The sequence below is a fragment of the Squalius cephalus genome, assembly GCF_949319135.1.
Source record: "Squalius cephalus genome assembly, chromosome: 17".
Taxonomy (NCBI): domain Eukaryota; kingdom Metazoa; phylum Chordata; class Actinopteri; order Cypriniformes; family Leuciscidae; genus Squalius; species Squalius cephalus.
In genome coordinates, this window is record NC_137138.1 from 18,415,841 (window position 1) to 18,431,761 (window position 15,921).

General features: G+C 38.5%; 3 protein-coding genes across 14 annotated transcripts in view; 2 read left to right on the forward strand and 1 right to left on the reverse strand.

The window, feature by feature from the left end:
* The window catches only part of kcnk4b (potassium channel, subfamily K, member 4b), a 10,147-nt gene extending 6,260 nt beyond the window's left edge, over positions 1 to 3,887 (forward strand). For 2 of the 5 annotated variants that reach the window (XM_079847417.1, XM_079847420.1), the window contains exons 8-9: positions 253 to 899; positions 3,307 to 3,887. In XM_079847417.1, coding sequence (XP_079703543.1) covers positions 253 to 891 — 639 coding nt within the window. In that variant the 3' untranslated portion in view covers positions 892 to 899; positions 3,307 to 3,887. Of the gene's footprint in view, positions 1 to 252; positions 3,240 to 3,306 lie in introns of those variants that run through there. The other 3 variants (XM_079847416.1, XM_079847419.1, XM_079847418.1) reach the window with 2 other exon arrangements.
* The window catches only part of LOC307144837 (hatching enzyme 1.2-like), a gene marked incomplete at its 3' end in the record, with an annotated part of 14,039 nt that continues 775 nt past the window's right edge, over positions 2,658 to 15,921 (reverse strand). The window contains exons 1-10 of one of the 7 annotated variants that reach the window (XM_079847428.1): positions 7,296 to 7,752; positions 6,225 to 6,374; positions 6,129 to 6,147; positions 5,805 to 5,867; positions 4,197 to 4,337; positions 3,968 to 4,085; positions 3,287 to 3,465; positions 3,081 to 3,162; positions 2,858 to 2,985; positions 2,658 to 2,735 (exon numbers count right to left, since the gene is read on the reverse strand). In XM_079847428.1, the coding sequence (XP_079703554.1) occupies positions 2,728 to 2,735; positions 2,858 to 2,985; positions 3,081 to 3,162; positions 3,287 to 3,465; positions 3,968 to 4,085; positions 4,197 to 4,337; positions 5,805 to 5,867; positions 6,129 to 6,147; positions 6,225 to 6,374 (888 nt within the window). In that variant the 5' untranslated portion in view covers positions 7,296 to 7,752. Of the gene's footprint in view, positions 2,736 to 2,819; positions 2,986 to 3,080; positions 3,163 to 3,286; positions 3,466 to 3,967; positions 4,086 to 4,196; positions 4,338 to 5,804; positions 5,868 to 6,128; positions 6,148 to 6,224; positions 6,875 to 7,295; positions 7,753 to 11,323; positions 11,415 to 15,921 lie in introns of those variants that run through there. The other 6 variants (XM_079847429.1, XM_079847427.1, XM_079847431.1 and 3 more) reach the window with 6 other exon arrangements.
* Positions 10,419 to 15,921, forward strand: part of esrra (estrogen-related receptor alpha) — a 17,761-nt gene continuing 12,258 nt past the window's right edge. Inside the window, exons 1-3 of one of the 2 annotated variants that reach the window (XM_079847422.1) lie at positions 10,503 to 10,769; positions 10,860 to 10,938; positions 14,848 to 14,958. The gene's annotated coding sequence lies outside the window, so the exon portion shown is untranslated. Of the gene's footprint in view, positions 10,939 to 14,847; positions 14,959 to 15,921 lie in introns of both variants that reach the window. The other variant, XM_079847421.1, reaches the window with a different exon arrangement.

Below are 15,921 nucleotides of genomic sequence, written 5' to 3' on the forward strand. Positions count from 1 at the left end.
GTCTGGTCAAACTCCCTGGTCAAACTCAGCACTGCAACTCAAATGGGGTTATTAATTTCTCTCTCAATTCCCATCCCTTCTATCTTCACGATAACCTCCCTTCCATTTTCCCTCACACGCGTAATTCATCTCCACAACTCCTATTAACCTAAAATCTGTATCAAATTTCAATCACTCTGCTCCTGGTGACATACAAATCTCTCCATAACTCTCAAGCCTTTCCATTTCTCCTGCCCTACTTTCTGCTCTAAGATGGAGGAGTTGAGAGCGCACGCCTCAGACTGGACTCAGAACATCCAGAACATGTCTGTGGATTTCCGTGTGCCCGGAAAACTCGAAGATCCTTTCAAGCGCAGCAGGCGGAAGCGGCGTCACAGGCGCCACAGACGCAGCGGCAGTCAGGGTGAAGCCGGAGAGGACGGGAGAGAGGAGAACAAATCTGAATCTGGCTCCTACTCTGGTTCATCGGATGAGTCGGAAGACAGCTCTGAGTCACAGTCGGAGGCGACCCAGACAGAACGGGTCCCAGTGGGAGAGGGCGGCGGCGGTGGCAGTGGCGGGGACGGAAAAGATTTAGAGAAAGAGGAAAAGCTCCATGCCATACCCAAAGATCCCATCCTCTCTCAGCCATTGGATTACTTTGGGGAAAATCTTGCGTACATTGACGAGTCCTCAGATGCAGTGAGTGGGAAGATCCACCTGGACCCCCTGCTGGATGTACCAGAAACGAACCCAGCTTCAAAAGACAGGCCCAAAAGGAGACGTCAAAGGAGACACTTGAGAAGGGATCAACAGAAACCCAAGACCCCTCAAACCAGTCCAAATGAACCAGAGAATAAAGCGCCAAATGGAGACATTGACCAGAAAGACCCTCCCACACCAAAGCTGTGAGTTTCCAGGTATTTATGGGGTTTGCAGTTCCTCAAAAAAGCCTCAGTCCTCCTCTTTGGAATAAAGTTTTGCAACTGCTAGCTTTAGGATATGCTGTGTTCCACTGTGAAGGCATCTGGCATTATTCTCAGATTTTACTGGGACAAAAAAAGAAACTGTCCACGTGCCTAAAATGAGAAGAGGGGAAGAAGAATCCGGTCTTGTCAAGTCTTAGCATGAGTAACAGCTTTTAGGTTACACTTTATTTTAAGGTGTCATTGTTACAGTGTAATTATAAATTTAAGTACTGAGTAATATTAAGCAACACATGTACTTACATAGGGTTAGGGTAGGATTATGGTTTGGTTGAGGGTAAGTTGCATGTAATTATGCATAATTTACTGTTATTACTACGGTAAGTACATGTAACATATGTAACAAGGACACTGTAAAATAAAGTGTTACCACCTTTTATTGGGTAACCTGATAGAGGCCTGATAAGCATTAGTCATTCTGTGCAGGAAGGCCATCGTGATCAGACTCTTAGTGCCATCTACTGGACATGACTGACTCGTTTGTTTATGGATGCGCTGACTGTCAATGACTGTTTTATTCTGTGTGCCTTTCGCTCCTTTCCTAACATCATAATAATAAAGGAATGACAGCTTGATACTAATGTTACTAATCCAACTCAGTTGAGGCTTACAGCTCGAGTTCATCAAACTGTAATCTTGTTCTATCACTGGTAAATAACATTAAGCTACAGTAGCCTGTTTCTGTCTCAAGTAAAAATGAAAAATAAATGGTAATTTGGACTTTATATCTCACAATGTGACTTTCTCATAATTGTCTTTTATTCTCACAGTTGCTAGTTTTTCTACTTTGTAATTGTGTAGATTCATTCATTTCTTCATTTCTTAAATATATCTTGTCATATATCTTGTAATTATGACTAACTCCCACAATTGCTACTTTTCCTTGTAATTGCAGCTTTATATCTCAGAACTGCGACTTTATGATTTACAATTGACACTTTATAACTTACAATGTGACTTTTGTATAATTTTATTTCCTTTAATAGCAATTTCATACCTCACATTTTTCATATATCTCGTAATTGACTAAATCCCACAGTTGCTACTTTGTCTTAATTGCAACTTTATTTCTCATAATTGCGACTTTGTCTCACAGCTACAAGTTTATTTATCATAATTGCAACTTTATTGCCAATTGCCAATCTTAATATCTCACAATGTGACAATTTATCATAACTTCAACCTTATTTCTCATAATTGTTACTTTTAGCCTCACAGTTGATACTTTGTCTTGTAAAGCGACTTTAATTTTCATAATTGCGACTTAATATCCCATAATAGCAACTTTGAATATCACACAATTGTCCCTTTATTTTGCCATAAATCTCATACTTGTGACTTTAAATCGCACATTTGCTACTTTCTCTTGTAATTGCACATTTATTTCTCATAACGCAACCTTACATCTCACATTTGGAAGTTAACTTCTTTTAATTGTGTTTTTTTTTACTCTGAGGCAGAAACAGGCTTTCATAGAGACTACTCATGAGTGTGGTGTGTGTGTGTGTGCGCGCATTTTCCCTTAACTTGTTAAGTATCTCGAGGAGTTCAACCCTGCTAGGAACTAACACGAAACCACATCAGGAGTCATTCGTAACAAGGTTTATTGCAATTCAACACTGCAGTACATCCATTACATTTATGTGGTCAAGTTACAGACAAAGGAGGAAGGAAAAGATGTACTTCGCTAGTTCGCTTACACTGTGCCATAATCCTTTGATTTAGTCACTGTCAGTATTTCACTGGGGTTCGAGTCTTTACTTTAAAGAGCTGCAGGTAAAAAAACAAACAAACATTTTACCCTTATTCCATCTGCATCATAGTAACTTTGTGCAGTCATTACAGTCTAAAATACTAAATGAGACTACTGTACATGCGTGTAATGTACTCACCACACTCATAGAGCTTGTTGATCTTCTGAATGTCAATGTTAGATATTTCCAGCCTCTGTCCGATCTGCACTGAAGGGTTAGGAATAGGAGTGATGGTTTCCTTCCCATACTGTATGGCGAAGGCTGTCCTGCAAATGGAGGGTGAGAGTGAATTCCCATGAGAATGTACTTTATATATATGTCCTGAAGCATGATTTCAAAAGTAATATGGGTGAAGTTTTACCTTCCATAATGCATGATTGAGTTGTAGTCATAAGGGGTATTCAGATTATTTGTGTCCTTCTTCTCAAAGTTGTATGCAGATGCTGTGCAAAGGGCAAACGAGTGTTCATTGTTACTGAGGTTTTCATTACGCAAAAATAAAAATATTGTTTTTACTCAATAGTATTTGAGATTTGTCCACGCACACATCCACACACATCTTCTAACCTTTTGGAATATTCTCCCAGTTGATCCGGACGTACTGGTCTCTGTCGCTCCTGGTGTGCTCGTGGTGGAACCCCAGAGAATGGATGAGCTCATGCTCAATGAGCCCGTGAGAGACACAGCCGTCCACAGACAGAGACACCTGCTGTTTCCCTCCAGATCTCCCTACAGTAGACCAACAGCTGTAAACAAAGGAATATATTTACACTAAAATGATCACAGCATTACAATACATGTCTGGTTAAACTCTTTAAATGTACACTACAGTTCGAAAGTTTGGGGTCTTTGTAATGTTTTTGAAAGAAGTCTCTGCTCACCAAGACTTCTATTATTTGATCAAACATACAGTACAGTTGTGAAATATCATTACAAATTAAAATAATTTCCCTATATATTAAAAAGTTATTTATTTCTTGTGATGGCAAAGCTGATACACAATGATCCTTCAGAAATCATTCTGATATGCTAATTTGCTGCTCAAGAAACATTTCTTAGTATTATCAATGTTGAAAACAGTTGTGCTGCTTATTTTTGGTGGAAACCATGATATTTTTTCAGGATTCTTTGATGAATAAAAAGTTCACAAGAACTTACTATCACTTTTGATCAATTCATTCTTGCTTAATAAAACTGACCCCAAACTTTTATAAAGTATATTCATTATTTAGGCGTGGTCAAACTCACCCTAGTAGGTTCTCAATACTGAGGTAGTCCACTTGATTGGTTCGTGGCACAAAACGGATGCAGGTTTTTGCAGCGATGGTCGTCATTGCGTTTTCAATCAGTGCCTTCTCATCGTTATCTATCATAATCGCCAGAAATTGTGTAAATATGTGTATACGTCACTGGATTTTGATGCCGATCAACATACACGTATTTTTTCTACATACAAGGATTTTTTCTAATCACTCACAGTAGTCATTCGCAATGGTGTATGGCACTTCAACCATTTTAGATGGGGATTTTGGCCATTTGCAGTAGTCATTCAAGCATTTCATGGCATTCCTTGTTTTGGGTAAGGCTATATCTCCCTCCAGAAGAACGTCACTGATCTCTGAATCAAAACAAAACAAGAGAAAATGATATGATGTAATGTAATGATTTATTATATTTTAAAAGACATACATGTATTTTAACTGTAAAAATGACATGAAAATATGTAGCTTATAGTTAACATTTTAATTAATATTAACATATAGTCAAAATGATAAAGTTACTTTAAATGAATCATTATACACTCACCTAAAGGATTATTAGGAACACCATACTAATACTGTGTTTGACCCCCTTTCGCCTTCAGAACTGCCTTAATTCTACGTGGCATTGATTCAACAAGGTGCTGAAAGCATTCTTTAGAAATGTTGGCCCATATTGATAGGATAGCATCTTGCAGTTGATGGAGATTTGTGGGATGCACATCCAGGGCACGAAGCTCCCGTTCCACCACATCCCAAAGATGCTCTATTGGGTTGAGATCTGGTGACTGTGGGGGCCATTTTAGTACAGTGAACTCATTGTCATGTTCAAGAAACCAATTTGAAATGATTCGAGCTTTGTGACATGGTGCATTATCCTGCTATCCATAACAATGCTCAGGTAGGCCGTGGCATTTAAACAATGCCCAATTGGCACTAAGGGGCCTAAAGTGTGCCAAGAAAACATCCCCCACACCATTACACCACCACCACCAGCCTGCACAGTGGTAACAAGGCATGATGGATCCATGTTCTCATTCTGTTTACGCCAAATTCTGACTCTACCATCTGAATGTCTCAACAGAAATCGAGACTCATCAGACCAGGCAACATTTTTCCAGTCTTCAACTGTCCAATTTTGGTGAGCTCGTGCAAATTGTAGTCTCTTTTTCCTATTTGTAGTGGAGATGAGTGGTACCCGGTGGGGTCTTCTGCTGTTGTAGCCCATCCGCCTCAAGGTTGTGCGTGTTGTGGCTTCACAAATGCTTTGCTGCATACCTCGGTTGTAACAAGTGGTTATTTCAGTCAAAGTTGCTCTTCTATCAGCTTGAATCAGTCGGCCCATTCTCCTCTGACCTCTAGCATCAACAAGGCATTTTCGCCCACAGGACTGCCGCATACTGGATGTTTTTCCCTTTTCACACCATTCTTTGTAAACCCTAGAAATGGTTGTGCGTGAAAATCCCAGTAACTGAGCAGATTGTGAAATACTCAGACCGGCCCGTCTGGCACCAACAACCATGCCACGCTCAAAATTGCTTAAATCACCTTTCTTTCCCATTCTGACATTCAGTTTGGAGTTCAGGAGATTGTCTTGACCAGGACCACACCCCTAAATGCATTGAAGCAACTGCCATGTGATTGGTTGATTAGATAATTGCATTAATGAGAAATTGAACAGGTGTTCATAATAATCCTTTAGGTGAGTGTATAATGGAAATGAATCATTGATTCAACCAGGAAAATGATTCAATTATGCAAAGTCAGGTCAGTGTTGATTCAGTTCTGACATATACTGTCATAATAAAGTAGTAAATAACAATGACCTTTGTTTGCCTCCAGAATTCTTGAGGAAATATCCATATCGTTGTGCTTCTCAGACTGGATATCTGAACAAAGAATGACAAAATTAAACCATGCTTTTGAATATTTTTGTAATTTATTGATCTAAATCAGTGGTCCTTGGTATTTGGGATCCAAAGTATTGCATATGTTGTATTTGCCATTAGTTAACACTACTGATTCAGATCATCAGCTCATTAACAGAGTCACATAAATCTCTCTTATCTGAATGTGTCTGACAAGAGAGACAAACAAAATGTGCAATTCTGTGGGTCACAAGAACGCAAGAGGGTCGAATAGAAAGTCACCTTGACCAGTGGGCAGCATCTGTGGAAAGAGAAGATACAGAGTGAGTGAGTGAGTAAATTTTGAAGATGCTCAAAACTGAAAGGTGTAGCTCGTACCGTAGCAGGGAAAGCTTGAGAGAGATTAAGCAGCACAGCTGAGATGGAGAAAAGCAATATACAGCCCATTTTCCCTCGATGTGTCTCAAAAAGGATTTCTAACAGAGGGGAACTGTGAGGGAGCTGAGCAGGAACTTTTATAGAAGACATCTGGGAGTGTCCAGCATTGGGGTTAAGGTTAAAATCAACACAGATCACTTGAAAAGATCTGAAAAGCTTTAAGCATGAGGTTACATCAGCCTCACCCATTACAAATAAGATTATATTTGTTTGTTTCAGATTTAGACTAAAATAGCAACTTTAGGCCTCTGCAATCTTGCATTCTTGGTGACAACAAAGTCTTTCAGACGGTCATATTGCTGCATTAAATTAAAACAGTCTAAATATGAGCTGAAAGTTCATTTATAGTTATTCAAAGCAAATCAGCATATTAGAATGATTTCTGAAGGATCATGTGACACTGAAGACTGGAGTAATGATGCTGAAAATTCAGCTTTGCCATCACAGAAATCAATTACAATTTAAAATATATTCAAATAGAAAACTTTTATTTTACATTGTAATGATATTTCATAATATTTGTTTTTACTGTATTTTGATAATACAGTATTTTTACTGTAATTTGGACAAATAAATGTAGCCTTGGTGATCATAAGAGAGTTATAAATATTTGATTTACTTTATTGATAAATACTTTATTTACATATTAGGGAAGACACTCACTTTTCCATATAAATGCTACTTTTACTGCATAAAAGATTATAATTCAAACGATCATTTAGATAAATTGTTTTGTAATGCATTTTCATCAGTCAGCTGGAATATAGGCTTATTTTGCTTATGTATTATTATCGCTAACTTTAACAAGGCCTCTGAAATGCGAATACACACCGCTTTTGTGCATGAAACAGGCCTAACATCATATACGGTCAGAACATAAAATTACCCTGTAATTCAAAAACAAAAACTTGCATTATGAATACAGCTGAAACATCTTGAGCAACTGTGAAGGAAACAAATGTAATCCGACTCAGTGGGTGAGGTTGCCATAATCCTGTGCTGAAAGCTTACCTTAAAACCCTGTGAAGTGCTCAAATAAGACTTCACAGCAAATTGCACTCGGATCTTTTTCGGTTAATTCGGACAGGATCCCCATTCACTGTAATCACATATGTTTTTAATTGTAATTCTGAATTTAATTGGATTTTTTTTTATTTTAGGCATTCTTCTTTTGTAGACAGAACTTCACTGAACTGTAGCAACCATCAGTCCCTCTCCTGAACCCTCAGAAACAAACAGACAAATGATCTGTCATTTAAAGTCGACATAAAACAGAAGTTGGAATAGTCTTTACATCCTTATTGTGATGTATATCTGAGTGAAACAACAACAAAAAATGTAAGGCAGGACTTGATTTTGTCCATTGAGAATTGATTGGATCGTTGGATCGCTATTGGTCGATCTCATGATGAGTGACAGGTTGTCCCGCCCTCACGCCAGTAAACACATCATTAGAGAAGAGATGTCGCTGCAAGAGGGAGGGAGAATATATTTTGATTAAAGATTACAAGGGCACATGAATTTAAAAAATGATGAGCATGGATAAATCATTTATAATAGATACTGCAATATTCCATTAAAATGGATTTATTTCATGATTTCATGGTGACTTTCATTTCTATGAATGTGGTGATTAAGGTGACCTGGCAGACGGAGAACACACACAGCTTTCATGTGAAATTTAGTTTTTGCTCTGTTTATTCTGGCATCCTAAATAATTCAATCACCTTACATTGCACAATGATGAACATTACAAAATTAGTTTGACAACCTAATACCACGCATTTTTATTTCTCGCTGATTATCTTGGCATCACTGAACACTGTTATCTCTTTTGTTGCTACACTACAGGAGCTTAAACTGGGCCACATGCTCGGATGTCTCAACTTTCGTGCACGGAAACATATGACCTTGTGCGCGAGGACACTCTGTACATAGACGTCACTAGTCGGCAGACTGGCACAATCCACTTATCTGCTGAATAATCACATCACCGCTAGATGGTGCTGCGGTGCGTCTGCCTGCTTACACTGTGATGCAATTACACCATTCGCTTCTTTTGAGGGGTTCATTCATTATAAAGCACTCTAATCTATACAAAATAAATAAATATGAAGAATGTTTTGTGTTGCATTTAAATCGAAATGGGTAAGCAATCAAAAACAGAATATACTAGTAGGCCTACACTAGAGCCATCATACAGTTAGCCAATATTAGGAATGATATCCATAACTTTTATGACCTATATAAGCTACCCCTTTTACCATAGACTAAAACTACAAAGGGTCGTTTATTAAATATCTCACCAAAAGTTCCTCTCATGTTTAAAATAACCGGTTGTGTACAGTATCAGCTGTTGTCTTTTTGAGGCTCTTATATGCGTGTACTTGCTCACACCTGTTTCTGGGGTCATGACCTCTGTCAGCATTCCAGAGCACCGAGGTGTGACCTTTTGTGGCAGAGCAATAAACCAAATTTACACAAAAGCCTCTGTCGGGAAGGATCTCATGACACTCCGTAAAAGTTGTAAACCATCTTAACGGTGACAGGACCGTTCAAATGAGGGCATGTGAGGAATCGTGCGGTAAAGGAGCTCCTCCGTGTGAAGAGCTTCACTCAGACAGGAGCAGAATGCGCCAGCGCGCGCGCAGCTCGGCTGAAATGCAGCGTAGGCTGCGTCGGGGAATGACCTTCAATTCAAGGTCGCGTGTACGTTCTCAATGACAACAGGAACACTAGCGCTTCCTGTTTGCTTTTTTAATCGTTTTTCATGCAGCACGCCGTTGCTTCCATACAAATAGGCTGCTACAACACACATCACACGCATGTATTTTGTTCTTGTTAGTGTTCTTAATAGTCTATTATAGCCTACCGTCTCATTTCAATTAATTTTACAAAACGGACAGTTTTTCAGTCGTGCTGTGTGAGGTGCATTCCTAAAATAGACCACTGTAGCCTAATCATTTCCTTAACACGAGACTCTTTTCCGTTACAACAGCATTGCGCGGCTTTGAGGCGCGACGCTCTCCGTGATCAGGTTACGCGGATTGTAGTCTCTCCTTCTTTCTCTCCGCAGTCACTGTGAACTCTGTGCTGCTGGCCCACAGCCCATAACTCTAGTAGGAACCAGCTGACTTTATGGGAGGCCTAGAGCAGTGAGTTGGGTCAGTGTCACAAGACCGAGCGGACTGACATTTTCCATGCCATCTAAAGCGTTGTTTGATTTACAGCTCAGCCTTTTGAGTTGAATGGGACAAACGCATTCTGTCGCATTACTACAACTGATATAGCCTAATACAACATGAGCACTTCTAAGCAGTAAAACAAAAGGCTACATGATGACATTTAAACGAACACTGACTCAAAAACACTAACATACACGACACTGAAATTATGCCGTAAAAACATGAACTAAACAACATAAAATGTGACATAGGCTAAAGCAGCATGTGTAGGCTACATAACAGATAACAAAATAAGAAACATAAGGTGATAGCCTAAATTATAGCCTAATGTACCTATTTATTATTTTTACTGTGGGCCTATTTACAGTAAAAATACATGTAGCCTATTGTCCCATAAATATAATTTTCATCCACATAGGCAATAACTTCCGCTAACCACATGGTTTAGTGTAGAATTCGTTCAATGTATCATTAACCATGATTTTCCATTTAAAAAATAAATAATAATAATAATACACTGCGCGTGCACGTTAAAGACTATTCAACTGGGTTCTGTTGTATTATTCGGTTGACATTAATCGCAATTATCCTTGAAGAAGGTGTCACGTGTTTTAAGGTCCCTTCATAAATGATTAAACAGCGAAATGGATAAGCATTAGTACAATTAGATCAGCAGCCGAACTTTATAGTTTGGGACGAGATCCAATGTTTTATTCTCAGCTTCGACGAACCCCGTGGGAAGGCCGAATTATTAATAGTCACGAATCATGGCAGTTATTAAATGGCCTCTGTTTGCACCGAGCTTTGTTTCATTTACCCTTCAATCAGTTACCAAAATAGCCCGGGATGTAAGAAATCTGAATAATTGCTTCGGATAATAGATCAAAAGTGTGTAAACTCGTGAGTCAGACATACAGTAGGTCAACCTCTCTTTATTGTTTAAAGCGCTGCTGCTGACGCTCGTGACGGAGGCGCGAGGACGCGTGATTGGAAGCGGGAGTGGACGTAACGGAGAAACAGCAGACGCAAGAGCAGAGAGGGAGGAGAAACAACGAGGATATACGTAACCGGGATCTCAGCTGTATTAGCGGAAGACAGGATTCAGGCTTCCAGTGACAACCGAAACAGCAATATGAGGAACTAGTCCTGGGAAGAGCGAATCAAACATGGATTAAACATACGCGCTTCCTCAACTGACTGCTCTCGCGCCGCCATTCATTCAAATTATCGAGTAGTTGCATTGATTTTACGTCACATATAGCCTACCGTATCGTACGTAGTACAGCACCAGAATTGCTAAGTAAGGTAGCCCACCTCAGCAAACAGGCAGAGTATCTGCTCTTTAAATCCCAGTTTAGGACAAGACACAGTGTTGTAATTTATGTGATAGTCCTTTGCAGGATTTACTGTTTTGCTCACTGGTTTCCTTGGTTGTTTTCGAGGCACCAGCAATGTTCTCTGAATTACTGGTAAGTAGTATTCATCCAACCGGCACCCAGCAACGCAGTATCCTTTATTTTGTGCGTTTAATGCTAATGCGCTTGTTGTGAACCTGTCAGATAATCATGATACTGTCGCCATACAGACCATCACTGGCAACTGTCGCTACCGACATTTCCATGTTACGCTCAGCAGTAAAAACTTTACACTGTAAATAGGTCAGTGTGTTCTGATAGTTTGCTGTTTGTACGACTACTAACAGCACGAGAACATGTCTTAACAGATTTGATTTATGGCTTAACATTTGAATTCGCAGACTGTTGCTTAATCGTTGCATGTAAATTTGCATTATGCGCTTCTTACTGCGATAAAAAGGGGGGGAAAGTCCGCAGTAACACTTTGCAGCACGCTGACCTTGATCGAGTTGTCCCCTGGCTCATGCATTGTGTCAGCGCGTGAGATTTTTACCTCGGACTCTAGTACTCGAGGCATGTCGCATTACCGGTCCAGCATTTCAGGAAACAAACTACCTGAAGCGACAGATCTGCTTATATTCTTGTACACGTCGTCACTGACGTAATGCAATTGGTACAAGAACGTAGTAATTTTATTTGGCTTTTAAAAGTCTGTGGGCACTCAGACTTGGTAGCAGTGGTTATGTTTATCAATTGTAGGCTAATCAAAAGCTGTAGGTACTTTACGCTTCACAGGCTTACTTAATCGTTTCCCACATTAAAAAGTTTTACACTCAAAGAAATAGTTTATTATTTCGAAAGTTTAAAATGATGTCCTCTGACAGGAGATGAAAGTCACAATGAAATCAATATGGACCATTCCTATTTCATATGGAAATATTGCAGTGTTTATTAAAACTGATTTATCAATGCTCATCATTATTATTATTTTTAATTCATGTGCCCTCGTAATCTTTACTCAAATATAACTTCCCCTACCTCTTGTACTGGCGTCTCTCCTCTGATGACGTGTTTACTGGCACGAGGGAGGGGCAAACCTGCCACTCAAATGAGATCACAGCAACAGCAAACCACAAAGATCAAAAAGATCCAATCAATTCCAGATGGACAAAATCAAGTCCCGTCCTCCATTTTTTCTTGTTCATGAAGCCATTTAATTTAGATATACGTCACAATAGAGAAGAAAAGATTATCGCAACTTCTGTTCAATGTTGATAAAAGCTGATTTGTTTTATATGGAGCCATTTGGGGGCAGACATGTTGAGATCACGTAGTGTGACCAGCCGAGGCTGTGACATCCTTGTTATTGAACATTTTTGGAATAAATGAATAAGGGTTGATTCTGCAAATAGCACATTTTTAGTAACTAAAATCTCTGTGATTCTGCATCCTGCCTCTAGTTATTAGTATAAAGCACAAACTTTACTTGTTTTTTTGTTGTTGGTTTTTTACGGCACTTCAGCACAGTAGAACGCATTGCCTTTAAAAGTATACTCCCATTTGATAGTGCGCGTGAACACAGGTTGTGGACACTTACGCGCTAGCAAGTTTCATCCTTGTCCAGTGTCTGTGCTTTTTCTCTCCGAAAGTTATGAGAAATTCAATACTAGACAGCTTAAACTAGAGTTGCGGTATCTCTGAAACTGTCTCAAGGCGCATGTGAACTGTGAGCACAGAGTATACACGGTTAGAAAAGTCAGGCCTCGTGTGTAAAAGACGCACGTACTATGCTGATGACGAAATTTGTGTCTCGTGCACTTTATGCATGCAATAGCGCACATGTAAAAACCAAACGTTGCAGGGCTTAAGTCCAAGACGACTGCCATATAATCAGCACAACAAAAAACTAAACTAAACACAACTAAAGTTTTTGCTTTTTTAACATTTACATATGAGTCTACTGTATGGGTTACATATGTGATTAAAATCTAATGGTAGTGTATAGAAACTGTCTTTGATGTTCCGGTTGACCACTAGGCCCCTCTTGGATGTGATTGGGAATCTCTGCTCTTAAGAAGTTAATGTAATCCAGTTTAGCAATCAACCCTTCATTGGTCAAGGCTCACTGAACAAGGTCACTTTGAGGTCTGCTCTGCCAGTCTTTGCTCTGCAGTTGCATGTATGCATACTGTAGTCGAAGTTCAAAGCTAACACACAGTACTTATCTCTAATTTCTCTGCTGAGAATTAGATTTACATAGTAAACTTTACCTTGGAAATCAGTTGATCACTGCTATTATGCTTTAATTTTACACACAGCACCACCTGACAACTATACTTACTAGGGCTTCACGATATATCATTTTAGCATTGATACCGCAATAACTTTGTAGCTTTAACAAAGATTAATTATATTAAATTTATACAGTGAAGACTATGCAGTGTTATTTTACACTTGATTATTCAATTTCTGTACTTGGATACTGTTAGACTTGCCTGAAAAACATAGGCTAAAGCACTGTTTATTTAATTTGTATCTTTGTATTATTGTATTTATCTATGCTTGTAATGTGTTTATTGTTTTATAAGCAGATTCACTCCCCTATAAAATCACTCCAATCATTCTTTCCAAATAGAGCTATTCATCTGGTATCAAACGGTTTCATATCGCTATATATATGGCAGAAAAACACAATATTGCAATGTCAGTTTTTTTCAGTTGCATTCAGCCCTATTTCTGACTACTGTGACTAGTGTAAGAATAGGTTTAATTCTAAAAAGTAGAGCTGTTCTTAACTAGTGTACCTCAAAAAATAAATCAGTAACCTTAAATGATAGAAAAAAAACACAAGTAGAAATCTTTAACTAATGCTACAGTCCATGCCAACAGCAGCATTGAAGTCTAAAACAACTTCACTTTTGTACTTTTAAAATGTGACAAAGACATTCAGTTCATTTAAAACATAATTAATGCTGTTAGTTACACCATATCTCTTCATAAGCTACCTGTTATAAAGATAAAATGTATTAGTGGAGTATATTCGGAGGCCACAAACTGTGTTGGTTGTCTCTAAATATAATGTAAAAAAAAAAATGAAAGTGAAAGTCTATGAATACATTTTGGCCTCAGTTTTCTGTAAGACAACTTTACCTGCTCATAGTTTTATCAATGCACATTTAATATCTGAAAATATCTATATTTAAAAAAAAATATCTGTTAATTTATTTTATATCAAGTAATGAAAATGTTTTTTATGGTTTTAGTTTTAGTTTAATTAACCCTGCAATTACCCATATCTCTTTTATAAGAATTGTCTCTCAGCCGTGAAGCACATTTTGTTTGCTGTCACACAGAGCCCTTTTGGAGTTACTGTGCCTGTCCTTCAAACCCCTCCAGTGACTTTGACCTTTGGAATGTGTCAGAGAGCGGAGGGGGGAGGGGGAATGTTGTGTGCAGCAATCATATGAGAGTATCCAAGAGTCCGAATGCGTGCCGAGATTGAGTGAATGACAGTGAGCAAGACCAGAGAATGGTTGCATGGGAGAAAGACAAAGAAATGGTTTCTCCCTCAGTCAGCATTTTGTGCCTAATGGTGAAGGTGGTGAGGGGTAAAACATGGATACGGTGTAATAAACACACAGATTAATATGGGGTAGCCCTACTAGAGGTTTGTTTGACATTGACCAGGACTGACTCATTTTCAAAAGAAAAAAACAATGCAAGACCTAATGCTGCTGAGACCACATTTACAGCTAATGAAGTCTCGGATTAAATCTGGCATTTTTGTTAGATATCTGCAATGCTTTTATGGGAGGTTTAATTTAGCGAGGTTTAGTTTCGAGAAGAAGATGTGGTTCAGACTAATGGTGGTTTCGGTTTTATTTATTATTTAGCCACTTGATAGCAATATGTGCCTCTTCTGAAGCAATACATTTTATGAGGCCTTGTTTTGTAATGCACAGATCTGTCATGTCTAATATTTTATTGTGTTGATGTATCACTAACTTTCTCTATTCTTGCCAGGGTTCCTGATACCCAGTTTGAACTGACCTGCAGTCTTCTGACTCCAAAATAAAGTGAGAAGATTTTCAGCATACGCAACAAGACTAAAGACCTTTGGCTTTTGAGCAAAAGGTAAGCTAATTGTTCTCTAAAAAGCTTTTTCTCTTATTTTTATTCATACTCTGATTATTTAAATTTTCATATTATATCCTATTTAAAGCATGTATGTAATTTTACAATATAAAGTTTATTTTTAAGTAATTAAAAAATAGGGATTCAGCTGGGAATAGTTGCAGTAAGATGTATAATCCTAGATGTTTGTTTGAGTTCAGACCTGTATTTTTTTTTTCTTACCCTTTTCTGTCTCTCATTACATCAAACATTAACATATCTGGCTTGAGCTGAAGGAAAACAATAACCTGTCAGCAATGTTATTAATTTTTTTATCAATCATTATTGCGTGATTATCTGAAATTAATATATTTTGTACATAATGTGTGTGTGTGGCTGCATATGAGCAACTCTCCTCCTTCCTCCTGAGGGCAGCCAATGACTCATGACACGTTTGTCAGGGGGAAAGTGAAGTTCAAAGATGCTCATTGCTAACTAAACTACGCTTATTCAGGCATGTTTAAGGGAACACAGACGGATTTATTTGTGTGAGTCAATGCATAGCTATTTTTGGGTACATGTTCTCCGGTAGAGACGTTTGGAGGAGGTGGGACGTATCTTGATCTTGAATGAGTAGGTAAGTTAGCGAAAGCTAAGCTAGAGAACCATTTGGCTCATTCTTATGAGAGCAACACAGAGCTGGACTTTTAAACATTCTTAAGAGGGAATAAGAATTCAAACGAGGATAAATCCGGATGTATATAGAATTTGTAAGCTTTACAGACCAGACCTATAGGAAACGTTTGATTCGGTTGATAAAGCAAAAACAGCACACCGAATATTGCTGTTTTTACATTCAAAATTTGCTTTGAATTAATTGTTATTATTTAGTCATCTTTTTAGTGAACCGGGCTGACTTCTTGAGTCAACAACTCATCACGATTGAACTGATAATAACTGTCACGCGATTCGTTTTGAGCAAAA